The sequence below is a fragment of the Alligator sinensis genome, unplaced genomic scaffold (assembly GCF_000455745.1).
Source record: "Alligator sinensis unplaced genomic scaffold, ASM45574v1 scaffold348_1, whole genome shotgun sequence".
In the NCBI taxonomy this organism is placed as follows: domain Eukaryota; kingdom Metazoa; phylum Chordata; order Crocodylia; family Alligatoridae; genus Alligator; species Alligator sinensis.
The window spans coordinates 325,969-348,360 of NW_005841932.1; the positions used below are offsets into that span (position 1 = coordinate 325,969).

At 42.0% G+C, this 22,392-nt stretch overlaps 1 protein-coding gene and 1 non-coding gene across 2 annotated transcripts in view; both read left to right on the plus strand.

The window, feature by feature from the left end:
- The window catches only part of POLA1 (DNA polymerase alpha 1, catalytic subunit), a 319,768-nt gene that overhangs the window by 32,094 nt on the left and 265,282 nt on the right, over positions 1–22,392 (plus strand). The window contains exons 15-24 of the mRNA XM_006019568.2: positions 6,512–6,666; positions 8,989–9,073; positions 10,343–10,404; positions 11,819–11,908; positions 12,954–13,070; positions 14,520–14,695; positions 15,093–15,222; positions 15,681–15,800; positions 17,315–17,411; positions 18,267–18,391. Of these exons, the coding sequence (XP_006019630.1) occupies positions 6,512–6,666; positions 8,989–9,073; positions 10,343–10,404; positions 11,819–11,908; positions 12,954–13,070; positions 14,520–14,695; positions 15,093–15,222; positions 15,681–15,800; positions 17,315–17,411; positions 18,267–18,391 (1,157 nt within the window). The remainder of the gene's footprint in view (positions 1–6,511; positions 6,667–8,988; positions 9,074–10,342; positions 10,405–11,818; positions 11,909–12,953; positions 13,071–14,519; positions 14,696–15,092; positions 15,223–15,680; positions 15,801–17,314; positions 17,412–18,266; positions 18,392–22,392) is intronic.
- Positions 17,699–17,835, plus strand: LOC112549576. The gene has a single exon (XR_003093043.1).

Below are 22,392 nucleotides of genomic sequence, written 5' to 3' on the forward strand. Positions count from 1 at the left end.
CCTCAGATACCACTGCATCTGTACTGAAGAGACCACCCGGGATTGCCACCTCACCAATCTTAAAAAGGCTTTCACCCAGCAAGGACACTCCTCCAGAGAGGTAGATCGCACGTTTGAAAGAGCCACCTGGATACCACGTGAAGAACTGCTGCAGTACAGAAGAAAAACACCCACAAATCGCACACCGCTGGTTATGACCTATCACCCATCCCTTGAACCTGTACGGAAAATCCTCAAAAAATTGCAACCCATATTAGAAAAAGACCCTATTCTTAAAAAGATCTTCCCAGAGCCACCCATCCTAGCCTTCAGACAAGCACCGAACCTCGCCAACCTCATCACCAGAAGCAAACTTCCTCAACCCCAGAACACACCAAAAGGATCCAGACCGTGCCATGACAAGAAATGCAAAACCTGCCCCCACATCTCCACCACCGCCACTATTACTACACCCCACAACAGAGCCATCAGCATCCCAGGATCTTACAGCTGCACCTCCAGGAATGTAGTATACCTCATCCAATGCACCAAATGCCCTGATGGAAGATATGTAGGAGAGACCAGACAACAACTGCGCACCAGAATGAATGCACACCGGAAATCCATCAAAGACAGAAACACCCAACTACCGGTGGGGGCACATTTCTCACAGGAGGGCCACTCTCTCTCCAATCTCTCAGTTCTGATCCTCAAGGGAAATTTACACAACACATCCCAGAGACGAGCCTATGAGCTCCATTTCATCAACCTGCTGGATACTAGAGATCAGGGACTAAACATAGACATTGGATTTTTGATACATTATAATCTGCCTGGCAACTGACTCCCCAGCCCAGCCCAGCCCCTGGCTTCTTTACTTTTCATTCCATCCAGGAAGAGCACACACCAACTGCTGCAGCTTCCTGAGCCTGACGAAGGGTTTTTGAACCCGAAAGCTTGCTTAATAACTATTCTCCAACCATTTGGGTTGGTCTAATAAAAGATATCAAATTCACCCAAGGAACCTTGTCTGCCTATATCCTTAGACCAACACGGCTACAACCTAAACCCCTGCAAATGGCTTATAGGCATTTTAATGTATTTATTCTTGCATCATTGTTGTGAGGCCGGAATGTGCTGTTATTTCAGTTTCACAGAAGGGGAACAGAGGCACAGGGAGGCTGACTCCCAGCATGTCTGTAGAAGTCTGGAGTGTGAACTTGGAACTTACATTTTCAGTCCTATATTAGTAGCATTTCTTATGGGACAGTATTTTAAGTTGGTGACTTTCCAATGGGGATGCCATGATGCCAGCACAACCAGGGTGAGTGGACAGTTCTACCTGGTGGCAGATGCATTTATTTCCAGGTGGCTACTGCCACCGTGGAGTGAAACTGTCCCTTGTTTTCAGGAGGTACATCGGAACCAAACTGGGAAGAGCTGCAACAAAAGCAGCATGCCTGCCCACGTAATATGCAGGCAGGTGCGTCTTTCCGTTGCAGCTTCTTCTCCAGTTTGGTGCTGACATTCCTTCTGAAAACCAAGGCACGTGGTACAGCTTTTTACCTTGTGGTGGCAGTGACAGTGCTACAGTACTCCCTTAGCCTGCCCCCACTTCCCTACCAGGCCTTGTATGTCCTTTTGCCCACCTTCTGCCCCTCCCACACCCGTGGTACTCCCCACATGCTGTGCGTGCACCCCAGCATCTTGTTTTTGCTTGCCAGGTCCCCAGGGTCGGGTTCAGGGGCATCATCCTGAGGTAACTAAGGGAATAACTTGGCCCAGTAGTTCCCAATGCCCACCAGTGACTTGGAGCTATGTTTTGGGAGTTCAGTGCTCCACTGGGAGCAAACCTACTCTTGGCCAGGCAGTGCTAGGGGAGTACTCCCCAAACAGCTTGAGGTGGGGAATATAATTTAAGTATGTCAATGATTAATTCTGTATGTACTTATTTATGATATTTGTATTATAATGTTCATGATATATTTATATTAGTTTTTTAAATGGGGTGCTACTAAGTTTTGAAAAAATTTGAAGGGGTCTTGAGTCTAAAAAGATTGAGAACCACTGATCTAAGTGAGTTACTCAGTGCTTTTAGTGTGCTATTACATGTCTGGTATTTGTTTTCCTCCTTGTATGGAAGCTCATTTGATGAGTTCGAGCTTCCCTATCTGGGTCAACTGGAAGTTTCCCCAATTCCAGTAGCTGTGAGGCATATCCTTGCTTAATTTCCATTGACCTAGCCTTCCCTGGATACCAGTTCGGAGAAGGCAGTCTTTTAAACGTGATCTTTTAGAGAGTTTCTGGGTTAAGACTAGAGGGGAAACCAACAAGTGTGATGTTGTGATGGGTGTTTGCTGTAGACCACCAGACCAGGAGGATGAGGTAGAGGAGGCTTTCTTTGGACAATTATTGGACGTTTTTAGATCACAGGCCCTAGTTCTCAAGGAGGACATTTGCTGGGAGGGCAATATAGCAATGCACAGGAAATCTAGGAAGTTTTTGGAGAGCATTGGGACCAGCTTCCTGGCTCAAGCATTGGAAGGACCAACTAGGGGCTGTTTTCTTCTTGACCTGCTGCTTACAAATGAAAGAGTTGGTGGGAAATGTAGATGTGGGTGACAATTTGGGCAGCAGTGACTACGAGATAATTGATTCAAGATCCTTACAAAAGGAAGAAAGGAGAGCAGAAGCGTAAAGAATCTGGATGTCAGAAAAGCAGACTTTGACTCCCGCAGGTAACTAATGGGTAAGATCCCCTGGGAGGCCAGTCTGTGGCAGAAAGGAGTCCAGGAGAGCTGGTAGTATTTTAAAGAAATCTTACTGAGGGCACAGGAAGATACCATCTTAATGTGCAGGAAGAGTAGCAAATATGGTAGGTGACCAGCTTGGCTTAGCAGTGAACGTAAACACAAAAAGGAAGCTCACAAGAAGTGGAAGGTCAGGCAGATGACAAGAGAAGAGTATAAGAATATTGCTCGGGCATGCAGAGATGAAATTAGGAAGGCAAAAACGCAACTGGAGTTGCAACTAGCAAGGGATGTGAAGGGTAACAAGAAGAGTTTCTACAAGTATGTTAGCAACAAGAGGATGGTCAGGGAAATTGTGGGTCCCTGACAGATGATGAGGAAAAGGCTGAAGTACTCAATGCCTTTTTTTACCTCCGTCTACACAGGCAAGGTCAGCTCCTAGACTACTGCATCTGGCAACACAATTTGGGGAGGAGGTGGGCAGCCAACAGGGATGAAAGAACAGGCTAGGGACTATTTAGAATGCATTGCATCTGAGGGTGCTGAGGGAGTTGACTGATTCAATTGCAGAGCCCTGGTCATTATCTTTGAAAACTCATGGCAAGGTGGGGGTAGGTCCTGGACAATTGGAAAAGGGCAAATATAGTGCCCATATTTAAGAAAGGGAGGCAGGAGGATCTAGGGAACTACAGACCAGTCAGCCTTGCCTCAGTCCCTGGAAAAATCATGAAGTAGGTCCTCAAGGAATCCATTTTTAAGCACTTCGAGGAGGAGAAGAAAGTGATCAGGAACAGTCGGCGTGGGTTCATCCAGGGCAAGTCATGCCTGACCAACCTGATTGCTCTCTGATTAAATGACTGGCTCTGTGGATGTGGGGAAAGCAGAGGACGTGATATACTTTGACTTTAGTAAAGCTTTTGATATGATCTCCCGCAACATTCTTGCAAGCAAGCTGACGAAGTATGGGCTGGATGAATGGACTGTAAGATGGATAGAAAGCTGGCTGGATTGTCAGGTTCAACAGGTAGTGAGTAATGGTGCGTTGTTTAGTTGGGTTGGTCCTGGGGCTGGTTTTGTTCAATATTTTCATTAACAATCTGGAAGATGGGCTGAAGTGCACCTTCAGCAAGTTCGTGGATGACACCATGTTGGGGGGTGGGTGGGTAGTAGATATGTTGAAGGATAGGGCTAGGATTCAGAGTGGCCTAGACAAATTGGAGGATTGGGCCAAAAGAAGGTTGGCCCAGTGAGGTTCAACGAGGACAAGTGCAAAGTCCTGCGCTTAGGACAGAACAAGCCCATGCACTGCTACAGTCTTGGGACCAGCTGGCTAAGCAGCAGCTCTGCAGAAAAGGGCCTGGGAGTTACAGTGGACAGTAAGCTGTATATAAGTCAATAGTATGCCCTTGTTGCCAAGAAGGCTAACAGGGTACTGGGCTGCATTAGTAGGAGCATTGCCAGCAGATCGAGGGAAGTGACTCTTCCCTTCTCTTTGGCACTAATGAGCCACATCTGGCAAATTGGACACATCTGTGTCCAATTCTGGCCTCCTTGCTATAGAAAAGATGTGGACAAGTTGGAGAGAGTCCAGCCAAGGGCAACAAAAATGCTTAGGGGGCTGAGGCACATTTACTTCTGAGGAGAAGCTGAGCGAACTAGATTTATTTAGTCTGTAGACAAGACTGAGGGGGGATTTGATAGCATTTAATTACCTGAAGCGAGTTTCTAAAGTGGCTGGAGCTAGACTGTTCTCAGTAGTGGTAAATGACAGAACAAAGAGCAATTGTAGCAAGGGAAGTTTAGGTTGGATTTTAGGAAAAACGTTCTCACTAGGAGGGTGATGGAGCACAGGGACAGATTACCTAGATAGGTGCTGGAATCTCTACCCTTGGAAGTTTTTAAGGCCCAGCTCAGTGAAGCCCTGGCTGACATGATACAGTTGTGGGCAGTCCTGTTTTGAGGAGGGGGTTGGACTCAGTGACCTGAAGTCTCTGTCAACCCTAATTTTTTATGATTGTGTTTGTTTGGGAGACGTGTTAGACATGTTTTGAATGAAGAATGCCTTTAACTTGAAGAAGAGCACTTTGTACTAGAAAGCTTATTTTATATCTAGTATCAAGTATATGCCATATTTTCTCATATACAACATACCCCAGAATAAAATATGCACCTTGTTTTTGGGAAGTTGGAATTCAGAAAAAGTATTTACCTAGTTGCAGCTGCTTAGAGCAGGAACAGACCTAAGGAGTCCACAAGGCTCTGCAACAGGAGAGGAGACCAGGAATAGCTACAGGACAGCAAAAGAAACGTAAGCTTGATTAGTGGAATATCAAGACTGTTAAAAAGGAGAGGCTATTGTTAAAACCTGTGGAGTGAAGAATGAGCCAGCGAAGAATAATAACCCCCTCATCTGCTTGAAAAGAAATTCCACTGCTGCTGCGGGGCAGTTGATATTTGGCACTGGACTCAAAGTGGAGGCTTCTGTGTTGGGCAGAAAAATCAGCTTTCGTACGTGCACTCTAATTTTGGGGTGGGAGGGTTGACTTTTGGGGAAAAAAAAGCATGTGTTATGTGTGAGAACATAAGGTAGTTGGTCCAATAAAAGATATTACCAAAAAACACTTACTTTTCATGTTTCCTAGACCGGGGTGGCCAGCAAGCATCACAGGCTACATTGGGGAGGGGACAGGCAGCATAGCTGCAGGTAGGGCAGGAGACCGAAAGCAAAACAGCATATTGGGCAGGGAGCATGGGGAAGGAAGCAGAAAGCAAAGCAGCCAATAAGGCAGGGGAAGAAGATTGCCATGCACTCAGGGAGGGTGTGGGGCTAACTTGTGGTACGTGCGCCAAAATGGTTGACTCCCACTGTTCTAGACTGTCGAAGCTACAACACTCCAACCCTACATTTGGTCAGTGGCAGTCAACGGTCAATCCCACCTTCAGATACAGTATTGGGTTTCCTACAGACTAATACTTGAAGATGGCTGTTATTCATCTTGCAATAACCATTTTTCCAATATGTTTTGTCTGCGTATATCCTGACATTCAGAAACTCTGAATTAGTGAGGGAGCTCCAGTGGCTATAATTAGTTAGCCTTTAGACCCTTGGTTATGGGGGATTCACATGGGCTTACTCAGATAATGCATTTCTTTTCTTTACTATTTACTGTCTGTTCTTTACTGTCAACTGAGGGGTTGCGTTACAAGCAGTAATTGCCTTGGCCAGACTGTGCCACAAGTGGTGTCTACTTTAGACTGTCCGGAATTTGTGCTGCATGCAGTCCTGCCAGCTCCACATTCAATGCAAGTCCAGGACCAGCTGGAGTAGGTGCCACGTATGGCACAATCCAGCTAGGGCAGCCACCATGTGCAATGCAACTGCTGCTTGCTACTCTGGCTGGACTGTGCTGCATGTGGTGCCTGTTTCAGCCGCACCGGCTTGTGCGCAGCATGCAGCGTGGGTCCCAGACCAGCTGGAGCAGCTGACGGATCAGCTATGCTGGGGGAGGGGAAAGTCCAGGATCCAGATCCAGTCTGGACTGGCGCTGCATCATAGGAACATGCTGTACCCCATGTGAGTCTGGACAGACCCAGGGGAAGCACCGGGGGCTGGATGGTGGAGCTCTGTGTGCTGGATCTAGCTTACTGGCCGTAGGTTTTTGTCTGTATCAAAGGTGTCAAGTCACAGTTACTGTAAGGTAAGTGACTGTTTTTTGGTTTTTTTTTAAAATTGATGATGGCTTTTCCCTTTTTGCAAATGTCTTTTTTTTTCCCCCCCTCAGAGCCCTCGAGTCAGTCAGTCAGTTGGTGTAAAATGGAGGCAGTGGCACTGAAACCTGACCTGGTGAATGTGGTTAAAGATCTGCCGCCTCCCCCTCTTGTGGTGATTTCTCTCAGCATAAGAACAATTCCAAATCCGAAGACTCATCAGAATGAGGTAAGTAAACTCTTTTGAAGAGGAGTTTAATTTTCTTTGGCATATGCTAAATACCCATTGGTAACTGAAATAGTTTTACCTAACAAGGGGACTGTGACTGTGATTGCTACTTTCTGTAGACTGGATTCTGTAGCAGGTGACTTGTTTTAGGATGAAGGAGGTGCAGGATATGTAGACTGAGGAAGCCCATATCCTGAACCATCATAGCAGAATCAGGGACTACATTTGTATTTAAACCTTTTTAAACTAAATATCTTCCACTCCCTAAAATCTATTTTTGACTACTGTAAACTAATGTTTTAAGACTATTAAAAAACTCCAATGTTATAACCAATAGCATAGCTTTAAATATTACATCCTAATTGTCCTACATCCTACATTGCAGTATTCTGTCCCTGTAATTTTGAAGCAGAATGGAGAACTGGTTAGAACTCTTCATCCGTTATGCTGCTGTCACCTTTTTTTTTTTTCTCCAACAAGAGAGCTGTCTGTAGTAGTAGTCTAGCTAGACAGAGACAGTTGTCTTAGATAAATTTCATGTTGTTACAGTTGGTTTGAGAAAGTTGTGCAGATTTGTCATTTTGTAAAAAATCACCACAGAACACTTAATTTTTCAATTTTTAATGAAATTGGGACAGAACCCAGGCAGGATGCTAAGGGAACTTTGCTTACCACACCTGTCTGGTTCTTTGTGTGCCCAACTACCCAATCCCTGGGGACTAGGACTTTCAGGTTCCTACCTCCTTGGCAGTCTTTCTGGAAAATAACAGCCTGGAGTCCTCTACTCCAGAAGTACCTTATTAAGAAGAGTGCCATGGAGTTGGGGCTACTTTGCATTTCTCAGGGAATGTTTACATTTTGGGGTTTTATTCAGATTGTGGAATGAATTTTTGTAATAAGGAAATCATCTGAAAGGGGAATTACCTTTGTCTGCCTAACTCTGTATGATGATTAAAACTATGAAGTATCTTTTGAATTGTGTTATTGTAGGGACCCAGGCTGAGTGGCTACACTGGGGTGGGGCCCGGATGCTGCACACTCAACAGGTGTCTTATTCCTCAATTTTTGTATCTTCCCTGCCACAACTTGGTGTACTTATAAAGACTATCAGGAGGTGGTACCTGATCGTACAGGGTTCATTGAACCTGGGGAAGGTCATGATGCCTGAGAGTATTCTGTGGGTCTCCACCTCCCCTACACCCCATCCCTTTCTACTTGGGTGTTCTGTTGGTGATATAAGTAGGTGCCTGGTCTTCCTAGGCGTTTGGCTTTGTTTGCTAGGTAGAAGGGTTCATGAAGGAAGGAAACTGAAACAGGGCCAGTGTAAATTGGCTGAGCCCAGGGGTCTTGGTAAAGTTTTGTGTTCAGTGTGTCATTCAGCCCACATAAGAAAATGAATAAACTAATACAACTTAAATAATGGTGTCTGCATCTGCTTCAGGCCTCGCTTTGTCCCAGCAGCATACCTTGACTGTCTTTCTCTAGGCAGTTAGAGCTCTTTGGGTTTGTACCCTATTATAAGCCCAGTCCAAGCGGGCTGGCCTGCTTTGGGCCAAGCCCTTTGGATAGTTGAAGGCCATCGGTACTACGAGCCCCTGTGGGGCTCCTAAAGGTACCTGACCTCCAGTGATTGCATGACGGTCGGGGTTCCATGGGGAGAGCTGGTGTTGAGCTGGTCCTTGGCTCTGGTTTAGGGAAATGGTGTGGGCCTGTGCCTACACCAGTGTTTCCCCTTTTCTGAAGCTGGTGCTGCCTTATGCAGGAAGTTCCAGATTGGCCTGGTGCCAATCTGGATTCCTGCCTGTCCCCATGTGTCTTGTGGCCACTGCCAGGTGTTGAGAGGGGCTCATCAGCTCTTGCACCCACAGCTTTCAGGCCCTAAGCGGCACTGGTTTGCCAGCTGCTTGCTGTCGTATCGGGCTGGGCCCTGGCCCCTTGTGGAGCTCAACTTCTGAGTTTCACTCCAGAGCGTCTGCCTGCTGGCTACCCATCCCACCCCAGGAGCAGGGGTGCGACAACATGGTATCGGCCTGTTAGGTCACTGCTTCTCCTCGGGGCCAGCTGTGGAGCACGCTGGCAGTCATTGCCCCAGTAAGTGTGGGGCTTGCCCGGGTCCCTGCTATAGTTATCTATTACTTTTAAATTAAGTGAATCTTTCTGAATATATTTGAATTTTCAGCAGAAATTCACTCAACGGGCAGTATAGTTTTTGAATGGAGGAGGAAGTAGGGCAAGTTGGTATTTTCATTCAGTCTGTTGTAAACCCACAACAGCACATCTACGTGTTTACTGATATGATATTTTTTTATTTTTGTTGTACAGGTTATGGCTATTGCAGCTCTAGTCCATCAGAATTTTTGTTTGGATAAAGCTCCACCTCAGCCTCCTTTTCAGACACACTTCTGTGGTAGGTGTTTCTGTAATAATGTTGTTTGGCAATACTGGCTTAATGGTTGGGTGGTTGTGGGAGAAGTATCTGATTAGGTTAGTGTCTAGATTTTTGTAACATTACAACTGTTTTCTTTCTTTAACTTAGCTGACGTTCTATTTAGTTGGCTATGAAGGCACGGTAATCCACTTCTAAAGATCCTGTTCTTCTCTCTCACTGTTCCATGCTGGTGTTTCTTTTAAAATTCTTTTGTTTAACTTAAAACCAGTGTAGTCCTGGGAGCCAGTTTGGAGTCCTTCCTTTTAAGAGATGCTCAGTGAGTTTTGAAGTAGTTTGTCCATAACTTTGGTTGGTGCTTCTTTTTAAAAAGCTGAGTTGAGATCCGGCTGTTATATTATGAAATAAGTAGTGGAAAAACTTGAGAGAGCTGAGTATGTGGGTGTCATAAACCAGAGCTCCCATATGTTGGTTCTAAATTCATTAGTGGTTTAAGTGTTGTCTCAATTTTCATCACAGAATGATTTTTTAAACCAAGCTATAAACTCTGAAAATGATTTTTATACTAGATGCCAACTTGGTGACTCACAAAGTGGTAAGCAAGCCCATACCTAAATTTGCTATCTTGTATAATGGCAAGAAAATTTGTTAACACATAATAAATACCATCTTTTCTTGCACGCAACACATACACTTTCTGCAAAAAAATCAGCCCCCCAAAATTGGGGTGCATGTATTAAGTGAGGAAACTGATTTTTTGGCTGGGTTTGAAAGAACTCTGCTTTGATTCCTGCTCTACCATTCCATTAGAGTGGAGCAGCTCTAATATTATTTAGGCAGCCGAGGAAATCAGTTGACATCATGTTTCATTGTTCTTACACAAATACCTGTAAAGTGATCTCTCTTTTTTTAATAGTCTTGATGTTCCACTAATCAAACTAACCTTTTTAAGGACAATGTTTCTGTCTGTAGCTTGTGCTGGGCTCATCTCTTGTCCAGTCTTTAGCAGCTTCTAGAGTTTTAGTTAAGCAGAAAAGGGAGGGTGACTCAGCTTTTCCTTGCTCTGTGTAGCCATCTCTCTGGAAAAATCTTTTCTTCTTCATTCTGACTTTGAAAGATAAAGGTGAGTTTCGTGTTCAGGGACATGTTGCACGCAAGAAAATATAGTAAAATAAGACTTTTCCTTCCAGACCATTGCTTTAAAGATTATATTAAAAAGAGAAACACACAAAATTACATCTGTACCATACACTTGAGTGAGGCTAAGATGCTTACAATTTTTTTTTGCAGTTATTTCCAAACCAAATGATTGTATCTTTCCTTATGACTTCAAAGATGTCATTAAAACCAAGGTAACTCTGTGTTTTGTTTTTTTTTTGTGTTTGGTACTGTGCTGATAACAGTGTCTTCTTAGATTGAAGGGTATTTGGAAAGAGCAGTGGGGTTGGGAAAGGGCATTACTGCTTCTGGAAGGCAGTCATGCAACTGGGATCCAAGGCATTTTATTTTCCATCCTTAAAATTGCATGACTTGTCAGATGTGCAGGTCATGCAATTTTGGGGAGGGGACATAAAATTCCCTAGACCACAGTCACACAATTGCCAGCTCCCAGGACTGCCCCGTGCTGATCCCAGTGACATTTTTGAGATTGGGTAGGGGACAGTCCCTGGATCCAGGACACAACTGCTGTGTGAGATTGGGCACGGTACAGCTACAGATCCCAAACCAAGACCAGGGGCTGTCCCTTGCCCAATCCCAAGGGGAAGGCTTCCCTTCCCAGGTTTCCTGCTGTGCTCTGTTCTGGACCTGGTATTTTAAAAAGCCCTGCCCTGCCCTGCCCTGCCCTGCGGAGGCAGCAAGGCAGCAAACCTTCTGGGTCACAAAAAGCCCTGGGACTCTGCATCCAGTTCTAGACCTAGGGCTACCACTTCCCTATGCTGACAGTTAGCTGATTGTCAGCATCCAGATGGGGCAGCCCTGAGTCTGGGACATGGCACATGTTCAATTTATCAATATGAACGTCAAATGAATGTCTTTGTGGCTGGTTTGCCATTTTAATGTGCGATAAATTGGTTTAGCGTAGGTCATGTCTCATATTTATGGTGCGCTTAGCATGTTAAAACATACCAAAATGTGTTGTCTTTCATTTCTGAAAACGTAAGTTCATATCTTTAGATCATTTCTTAAAACCTGTTGGTCTGGCTTGTTATTATATTAAGCCATAATGCTATAATTTCGGACCATTTACAGTCATGTAAAAAAGTAGCAGAATTGTTACTGTTAAGGTTTTTGAGAGATGCTGGCAGAGTTCCTTGGGCAAGCTTAGTTCATACTCTTTTTGATACCTACTCAAAGCTGTTTGTATCAATCTCCCGTTTCCTTGGTCTGTAGAGTCCATCAGATTTTTAATCCTTATTTTTAAAGGGTACTGAAAAAATTAGAATAATAATAGTAACTTACTCTTCTCTCTCCTTTTTTCTTTTTAACAGGATTATAAACTGATAGTTGGGAAGTTGTTTAGCTTTCATTTGATTTGTCTGTCTTATAGTAAAGGTCTGGAATGTTGCACTTTATTGTTACCTACAAACAAAGCAGAGTAAGGCATCTGAGATGAGCTTCCTCTGTCCATGTGCATGGGAACAGGAAACCTTCAGTTATGGAGGAGGAAAACTACCCATTACAGTGCTTTTATTATCGTCATCTTCTAACTAGTGGATGAGGGGCAGGTTGTTTCGACTTTAAACTTTTTATTTTTTCCCCTCTTAGAATGCTAAAATAGAAATTGCTGCGACAGAGAGAACATTGCTGGGTTTTTTCCTTGCAAAGATTCACAAAATTGACCCAGATGTTGTTGTGGTGAGTAGTATTTTAGAACTAAGTTAAGGAATATTTTTACTTGGGTGTATTTAACTTCTTTTGTTTCTTTATGTCCATTCTAGCCTTTTGCATTTAATTTAGTTCACATCATGGTTTTGACTTGTATTAAATGCTTTATAATACAGCAGATATACCTTCTTATGGACATGATGTGGAATTGCTCCCCAGCAGCAAGTTGTATACCCTGCTGTTTTGAATAGTGCTTAAAACATCTGACCTCTTGTCTAATTTTAAAAATGGTTTGTGGGTTTTCCAAAAAAGTAAAAAGCTGGTACTTAAGGGTCTATTCATTAGTCCAAATGCTCATATAATTCCAGCTAATTTCATTTGGATCGTTTGATACCAAATCAAGATGGTAAAATCCATAGATCAGAGCAAAACTGTGTTCTGTGACCAAATAAACATTTTTTACATTTGACATGGGACAAAGTGTTTGTTATATGGGCAATATAACTATAAATGTTCAGATAATGCCGCAATACTCTTTTAATCTAAGGTATCATAACAATTAAGTAAATATTAGCTTAGCAAACTAAGAAGTTTACCTTTCTGTAAGCTGACAGACTGAACGTATAATATTACTATGGTACCTTGTGCATCTTTTACAGCAGTAGCAGGGCTTTTTGTGGGGGAAGGGACAAGGCATTGTTTAAACACGTCTTCATATTCTGTACAAAGGGTGTGTGGCTTGACTAGAGAATTTAAATAGAAATCTGCTAGTGGCTGAGGGGTGGGGGTGAAGGGGGAGACTGGAATTGGAAAATGATGATGTATGAACCGGAGCCACTTTGATGAAACAGTTTATTTCAGTATTCTGCTGAGCAGCGTTGTTAATGTTAAGGCTAATGAGTACTGATGATGAATAAATTCCCTTAGAAGAAAGGGCCTCCTGTAAGAGGTATGCAGATGATGCCATCAATTAGATTACAAAATACAAAGGGCAAAGGAATGCTAAGTATATGAAAATAAGCCCTTTCATTTGCATTTGTTACAACCTTTTTTGTTGCTTTCTTTCTGTGGCAAGGGTCATAATATTTATGGCTTTGATCTGGAAGTGCTCCTGCAGAGAATTAATGTGTGCAAAGTCCCTCACTGGTCCAAGATAGGTCGACTGAGGAGGTCCAACATGCCAAAGCTTGGGGTAAAATATTGCCTAAGTATCTCAAATTCCTTTATGTTGCATTTTAATTTATGTTTAATCATTTTGCTGAAGTATTTTGTATGCGCCACTAATGCATTTTGACTGCTGGTCATGCTGAAGTATTTTGAATGTGCTATTAATATATTTTGACTGTTGGTCATGCTGGATTTCTTGTGTCCCAGTTCAGACATGATGAATGTTTGTATGACTGTTTTATTATAGTAATGAGCTAAACTAATTTTCAAGTTAGGCTAATTTAGTTTACATATCTCAACTAGACAGTAATAATGACAGATTAATTGTAATAGTCTTTACTGTAGCTGTCTTTGTCTAGTGCAACTGTAAAATGAGAGGAAAATGTAGCTTGGATTGATTGGTGAATCATCCCATAGAGAGTAGTTTAAATTTATATTTCTCTAGTTCTTATTATGTGCTTGTTCTGAGGACACTTCATGACATTCTGAATACTTAACTATGGTACCTTCTCCCCCCTCCCCACTCTCTTTTTCCACAGTCATGAAAAATGTTGATGCTTTAATTTGTCCGTAAGGAATATGCTCTGTCTACTGTGTACTAGCCTTCAAATTTGGAAAGGGTGGAGGAAGTGCAGTTATTTCCTAAGGAGGAATTTTTTAATCTTTTTTTTTGGTTATAAATACAGTAAGCGTATTAAATTTGATAGCCAGAACTCCACTTCAACTTGTATGTTTATTTTATCATCCTTGATTCTCCTTCCCTTTTATTTACCTGTTGCCAAGTAACAGTATATTCTTTTTGGTCTCTGCTTCTTTCCCTGCCCTTTCCCTGTCTCTGCTCCTATGTCATCCAGCACATTCTTGTTGGCTTCCTCCCCTGTTTGTGATGTATCACTTAGTAACCTGCCATTTGTATTCAGAAATTATAGGGTCATATCTTACTCCACTGATTAGGTGCTGTAGTGCAGTCCTATTGCACTCTGTTCAGGTCTCTGATAATCCATTAATTTATTTGTTATAACGTGCTGTCATCATAGTTCTAAGGCTAAGCTGCACAACAGCAGTGAGGACTCACCACTTGGGTACCTCTGTATGTCCAATAAGATCTTGCCAATACCTTTCAGGGAAAAAAATGAAATGACTAATTCCATGTCAGATGCTTAGTCTTGGGCATTGATGCTGTAAAATTAAGTGAATGTGTAGGGGTTTGCAACTATGCATGGGCCTATGGAAGCCAATGGTTGGCTTTTACTAGAAGAAAATAACCATTTGCATCGGGGCTTGTAGGATCATGCCCTAATGTGAATGAAGTTTCCCAGTCGTTCACGTTCATAAGTTCTTCTAAGTGTATCCTGAATTTCTTAGCGCCTGGTTCGATACTTAGGATTAAAATGAAAGATTCCAACTGACTAGAGGCAATTGGCTCAGACCCTGCCCAAGTGCATTATCTTTTCTTTATTTTCACATGGCTAAGGGTCGAGGTGGCTTTGCTGAAAGGAATGCTGCCTGTGGTCGAATGATCTGTGACGTGGAAATTTCAGCAAAGGAATTGATTCGTTGCAAGAGCTACCATTTGTCTGAACTGGTCCATCAGATTCTGAAAACAGAGAGGATAACCATTCCACCAGAAGAGATACGAATCATGTACAGGTATATTGCTGGGTTTCATTAGGGAGTGAAGGAGCTATTTAATTTAGGTTATTGTATATAACTTTATTTTTCTTTCTTAAGCTTGCCAGCGAATGTACATTTAAGCATTTGTTTTTACATTAAAAAAATTAGAATTTTTATTTTACAAATACTAAATATTCCTTATAACACAACTGGTGGTGATAGCTTACAATGAACACATCAAAATAATTTGTGAAAATGTTACTTACGATGCATTAATAAACACATCTTGAATGACTTGCTGCAACTACATATGACTGTGGCATTATCTGCAGTGGTATGCTGCAGATAATATGGGATCACAATACAGAATATATGTCCAGTCTTCTGCAAAATGTATAGGACCTTCAACCTGTCCTTCTGTCTCTTTTCCCAGTAATTCTCCCCACTTAATGTGTATGCTGGAAAACAGCTGGACAGATGCCAAGTTCATTCTTCAGATCATGTGTGAGCTGAATGTTCTTCCTTTAGCCTTGCAGATCACAAATATCTCTGGGAATATCATGGTAATTTTTTTTCTTCCCCATCTGTACTACAGTGCAACTATTCCATAGTGTTTTCAGTGTTTGGATGTGGTTACTGGTTTATTAATGTTTAGTCTGAGTCAGTGATTGCAGGGTATATACCTCACTTTGCATTAACTTTGTGCTATGACGAGAGTGCTTCCTTTGTCCTTCAAAAGGATTAGAAATGCTGCTATGTTCAGTACCTTCAAATCTGGATGACCAAGACAGAATTTTGACTTTGGAGAGTGTTTGTGGTGTGGAGGTATAAAAGTGATAGACTACTGAATCATTTGTTAGACTGTTTATGTTATGTTAAAAACTGCACAGACAAAATTATATTAAATCCAAAAAAGAGCAACAATTAAAAGAGCACACATTGTAAACAGTTCAAATCAATGTCCTAATTCATTTTTACTTTCTGTAGTTTGCTTTGAATTCTTCTATTTTTTTCCTCTTAGTCAAGGACAATGATGGGTGGGCGATCTGAACGTAATGAGTACTTGCTTCTTCATGCATTTTATGAGAGAGACTATATTGTGCCAGACAAGCAAGTTTTTAAAAAGCCTCAGCAGAAGCTGGTGGGTCCAAAATTTATTTTTGTTTCTCTTTGTTCTTTTGTTCCTTATAAAAATGTTAACATATCCTTTTTATTTGCACGTGTTTGTTATGAAAACATTAAAGGTAACTGTAGCAGCTCGAGAAATATGATCAGTTCAACCAGAATTTTTACTAAAATTGATAAGACAAGTTGTTTGAAAAGTCTGTGGTGTAAAGGGATGCTGTCATTCGAAGAACTGATGTTTTTCTCTTAAAAGACCCCTTACTTTGTTTATAGTATAACCATTTTTTTCAGTGTCAGTAATTGAATATATTTTTCTTTCTTGGTATTTAATGATGCATATTCTGTTTAATTATTTTCTCATTGTTGAGTCATTTTTTACCATTGCAAAAACCCTTGTCTGGTCCATCTTAACCCCCTGCCCGCCCAAACAAACAAACATGCCTAGATGAGCTGTATAAATAATGCTCTGAGAGAGGAGCTCTAAGATGAATATGTCCTTTTAACAAATACATTTTTTAATGAAATTGGAAAGTTAGAAGAAATTACAACTTCAGTTAATTTAGTGGTATTTATAATCCTTCAATTTGTGTACTTCTATGTATTTGGCTTCCTTTGCCATGCTGTTGTTTAAACCATAGTAGTCTGAAATACTAGAAATGAGGGTGCCATAGGGAGCAATTCTGTATGAGAATAGCTTGGATGACTTAAGGCTTTTTCAAATTGTACTTAAAGGCAAATTCATGTTCTATCTAGGAGCAATATTTCAAATATGAAGCAGTAAAATAACAGATGGCTTTGGGATGTACATGAAAAACTTTCATAGTTAACTTCAGATAATCCCTTAAAAGAACAGCATCTGATTAAAGATATTTTAAAGTACTTCCTATTTTGTTAACAAACTGTAGGCTTAAAGCTGAAAAACTAAATCTAATTTAAATTTCACTGTTTTGCTTTTTGGTTTTATTTATTTATTACTCAAGCTGAGTGCAAAATAGATTAATTAGTTTCACTTCACTCCACTCACCATAGTATTTGGGTTATAAATACAGCAGAACAGCATGGAAGTCCTAAAGAAGACTTCTTCCTGAAGTAAAAAATGCAAAAATACTTTTACTCCAAGGTGTGTGTGTGTTTTTTTTGTTTTGTTTTTGTTTTTGTTTTTTTTTTTTACACTCATACCCCAACAATCATAATCTTAAAATAAATTTGCTGTTTCTCCATTATTGGTTGTGTGTTAATGCCAGAGAACATAGACTAGTGCCGTGTTTCATGATGACAATTCTTTAAAGCCTGTGTAATCAATCCATTCTCATAGTAGTAATACATTGGGCTATTTTGTGAGATAGGGAGCCTTAATCAGAATACTAAAAAAAATATTCATTTAGCATGTGCATTTTATAAAACTCCCAAACCTATGTCATGTGCTTCGCTCCCCCTGTGCCCTCCCTTCTTTTTTTCTTTTGTAAATTCAGACTTCTGTATTGCTGTGTAAGGAGAGTTAAATTTTGGAAATTTTTATACCAAATATAGGTAGATGAAGATGAAGACTTTGAAGATCAGACTAAATCTAAGACAGGGAGAAAGAAGGCAGCATATGCTGGGGGTTTAGTCTTGGATCCAAAAGTTGGTAAGTTTTAGTAACTTCATTTTCTTTGACAGCATATCAACAAGAAAATGTTTGACTTCTCCAGAATATAGTACATCTCTCTTTTTTTAAGAATATAGAGGTATAAGTAATTTTGTATGTTTTTTTGGCCTGGCAATGGGGCTTTTCCAGACAACGTGTCAGCCCAGGCATTTGAATTTTATCGTGTTTGCTGGTAGCGTAGTGTATCTCTCTTTGTTTAGTGTATTGGAGAAATAAGGCTTTATTGGGGGTAGTTGTGTTGTGTATGCATAGGTATGTTTTGCTTGTGGATGCTTAAGGTTTTTTTTTATAGTTTCTCCTGTATATGGTGACAACTGAACAAAAGTATCCTACAGTAACACAGAAGCTATCTGTTCAACCCTGATAAGTTAAAAGGGTTTGGATCGTTCCACTTCTGACAGCTTTTTTTATTACTGGCTATTAGTATATGTTACAATTTAAGAGTATTACTTGGAGAATTCATTACTTTGTGCTGCTGAACTGGATCACTTGGATGAAATCTAGACTAGATTTCCAAGGTAATTCTTAAGCCACACAGGATGTAGTATATACTGACAATTGGGTATTCAGTTAGAGTTCATCTCTGAAGAATGAGACCTGAGAAGTTTCTGCAGGAAAAGACAGTCTCATGATTCACTTCTCCCAGATTTTTCACACTGCTCTCTGAAGTATTCTCTTTCCAGTACAAATTCATTCAGTAGTCAGAATACTTATTTACAGTTGGTGCATTAGAACCTGAAAGTCAGTGGAATTTTTTTATCTAGTTCTAATGTACATTGAACAGATACTGAGAGGGGCTGAGTAATTATACCTTTTCTCTGAATTCTGTTTCAGGATTTTATGACAAATTTATTTTGCTTCTGGATTTCAACAGCTTGTACCCTTCAATTATCCAGGAGTTTAATATTTGCTTTACCACAGTACAGAGAGTGTCATCAGATGTGCAGAAAAGAACAGAGGTTTGTATGCCCTAAGTGTTTTGATTTTGAGGTTGAGTTTGCATAGAAAAAAATCAAAGACTGTCATTTAAATTTTTTTATGCTACTAACTCATTTTTATTTTTAGTAGCACCCTCTAAGTGAGAACTGACACAGAGCGCTCAAGGAGAGTGGTCCCTGTTTCAAGAAGCTTACAGTCTGGGGATCTCCTCTTTTGCTTCCAAGTTCTTTGGACAGATGAAACAATTACACTGACTTAGAAGGGAGGAGGTACTGACAGCATTTTAAGCTTGTTTTTTGTGTCTGCTCTATCCCACAGTAAGTGGAAACTAAACTGTAGCAGTTCAGCAGCTATTTCATTTAATGGAAAATTGGCCTAATTTAAGATAAAGTGTATATACAAGACAGTTACAAAATATCAGCTGATTTGCTGTCAGGAGAGGTAATTCTCTTCATCCTCACTTCCACCCTCTTAAATCAATCTAAATGTTTCATCTGTCCAGAACCAAACTACTTCCTTTTGTTAATTATCATCATGCCTGGGATCTTAGATGCGTGTGGGATGATGAAAGCTAAATTCTCATTTAATCCTATCCTTTTCCTTTAGGTTGCTATATAATCTTTTTCCGGCAGCTTAAAATGTTTGTCCAAGTCTAGTTATCACATCCAAACTAAACTTTTTTTTTTTCCTCAGCCTTTGCCTCTTATTTTGTCCCATATTTAAAATGCATCCCTTTTTCTAGGACTTTTCATGGTCCTCTGTGTTGTGTTCCAAGTTCAATCTTTACATCTTTCCCTTTTGCTTACTGTTTCATTCCCTTATGCTCTCATTCCTTCCTACAGTTCCTTCCAAACTGTTTTCTTAAAACTGGCCATTCTCTGTTCTCTTTCTGCACTCGTATTTGGATATTTTTTATGCCTGGCACTTCTTGCTTTTTGGCTGTACAACAAGGTTTTTTCCCATATCCATTTCTTCCACCAAACCCTTGGGTAGAATTCAGGTGTTCAGTTCATGAACTATGTCTTTGAAATGTATTTGTGTGATTTAGAATGTAAGGTCCTTGGTGTATACTCCATTTTCAGGACTGAACACCAAGAGTGCTAAACTAGAAAATAGGAATTGTTTGCAACTCTTGGCCTGCTGTCTGTGCCTGTAGTATTGGTATTTGATATCCAGTCAAGCAATAAACACCTACTTCTCAAAGAAGTCTAATTGATGCAACCAAGCCCCTTTCGGGGTGGGGGGGGGGTGTCCTCTAAGGAGAGGAAGTGTTTTTGCAACCACTGAAATCATCCAGATGTGGGTTAAATAACGAGGTTAAACAAAAAAAGGACCCTAAAAAGCTGGGTCTCTTAGGTCCTAAGTCATTCCTCCAGGCTTCTTACAGATGTGCACCATGAATAACCATGTAGTCATGGCTAAATACAAATGTCTGAATTGGGAATGGGTATCCCATTCTTTGAGAGGCTACTGCAACTTGGAGCTAGGTGTTTGTGCAAACTGTCTCATTGACAGCAGACAGTGGACTGTAATTATGGTCTCCTTGCTGCGGTACTTCGTAATTCCAGAGGAGACCCAACAGTTAAAAACTTTTCAAGAGCTAACATATATTAAAGAAAAACACCTATGAGGCCATAGGTAATTCAGAAGACTCAGTGCCACCTGAGTGTATATCTTGCTTCTTAAGAGGAAACTGTAAAAATCTCAGAAGCTGTGGAGGCAGAGACAACCTTCTTCATATGACTAGGATAGCAGAGCCTCCAGTGAAGATACCTCTTCCTTTTCCACTTTGCACCCTGGAGCATCCTTGTAAGAATTGTAAGTTAATGTGGTTACTTGGGCTGGAAATAAAAGTTGCTTTTGTGCCATCATAAAACTTTTATGGTGGTACAATGGCCTAGTGAACAGATGTCCATGCTCCTCGTCATCCCACAAATACCCAAAATCTGTGGCTGTGACATAGGTGGGATGAATTTGTGCTGCTATTTTGCAGCAGATATCTGTTTGCTTTTAGGTGAGAATTCTCGTTCCTGGGGTGCATAGAATCGGGCCTCTGTAGCCCTTGGATTGCCTGCGCAGGTTCCCCATTGGCATAGGTGTGCCCCAAGTTTGATTTCCTGGGCATGCAAATGGGGAAATTCTGGGGTTTCCCTGATTGTACAAATATGCCCTGGGACTCCATCAGTCCTCCTCTGCTATCAGGGAAGCTCAGCATTGTTTGCAAAGGCATGCCCATAGTGTTGTCCTTTGGGATTGGGCCCTAGCTTCTTCTCCCAATAGCTGCAGAAGCCCAACCCTGAAAGAAAGTGGCCAATTGGCCAGTGAATCAGGCCAGCTATGCTAGGACACATGCTGGCATAACAGATCTGCTTCATTTGGCGATGTCTGTTTATACCCTTAGAACCTTAGGATCTAAATGCTCCTAGTTTGAGGAACTTTTGTTTTCTTTTTAGGAGTCCTGGTGATGAATATATTTAGTGTGCTATGTCCTAGAAATAATAGATAAGGGCTAATTCTTCCAGCTCGTTTCTCTCTATTCTTTGTCTCTTTTCAGAGACACTTCTCTTGAGATTTCCCAAAAAGGTGAGACTCTGGAAGGTCTCCTACATACTTGAAGCATCATTAGCTACCAGCCTGGATTTTCTGTGTCCTAAAGCAGTGATGCACAACCTTCTGACCCCAGGGGCCAGATGAATGATGCAGGATAGGTCTGTGGGCCAGACAGCCTGGGGTCAGCATATGGGGTTGGTTTGCTGGCCCATCCAGCTGTGATCCAGAGATCCAGCCATGGCCCAACCCTGAGTGCCAGATCCAATGGCAGAGGGACCCCCCTGCCTCCCACTCCCTTATGCTGGTGCACAAAGCTGTATCATTCAATCTGCAAGGCTTCTCACAGCAGTGGGCTGTGTAAATGTTGTAACTGAAATCCACAACAATTAATCCATCTGCTGCTATCCAATTTCCAAATTTCTGGACCTGTAGGGAGCCCTGTGGGCCAGATGACGTGGCCCTATGGGATGGATTTGGCCCTTGGGTCAGAAGTTGAACACCACTGTCCTGAGCCATTAAAAATATATTATGAAACTATATATTGCTATTTCTGCCCATCGTCTACTAGAAAGGGGCCACATTGTCTTCTTTCCAGGGGTGGTTGGTTTACTCCTGTAAGAACTTCTCCACATCTTTCCACAAATTAGAGAGAGACTGCCTTTTCGGGATCCCAGATTTTTAGTAGGATTAATTGTGACTGCTGTTGGTCCATGAAGAGAGATTTCTTAGCAGTCATTGTCTTAGTCAAAAGGGCAGGGAAGATCCAAGTCCTTATGGCAGGAATATCTTATGCAGTAGTCTGTAGAGGCAAAGTGACTCTAAGGTAGGGGTGGGCAAAATACGGCCTGTGGGCCAGATTCGTTCCACCAAGTGATTCTGTCCGGCCCATGGTGGGATCGTTAGCCCTGCCTAGGCATGTGTAACTCGTCTCCTGCCCCAGGTGTGGAGTTGCCAATTGATGTGGAGTACAGCCTACTCTATCCCAAGGGGGCGTGGGGCTCTCAGGCACATTGGCAGCTGTGGTTCATGGGGCTGGGTGGTACGGAGGTGGGGCGGGGGTGGTGTAGCAGCTGGACTCAGCTTAGCAGAGTGAACTGTGGTGGCATTTCACTCTGCACTCAGACTTCCGACTGCTGCTGCCAGCGTCAGCCCCCTGCCTGTGGAACCGGGGAGCAGATTATGGTTTTGCCCCAGGCCTTGGCCCTGGGCTGTCACCACCCCACAATCCTGGCCCTGGCCCTGCTCACTGGTCCTGCACCCTATTTTCCTGCAGCCCTGTCTCATCCACCCTGCCAAGTGGGGGTCTTGAACCCAAGTGCGGGTCCATGGAGACCCTGCCTGCTTGCCCACTCTATCTGGCACCCCTGCCAGTGGGTGTGGGGTGTATGGTCCTGGGGCCAGACAGAATCAGTTGTCATCTCCCTGGCCCCTGCCCCCCTGCCCTCAACAGCTCACCAAAATTCCTTAATTG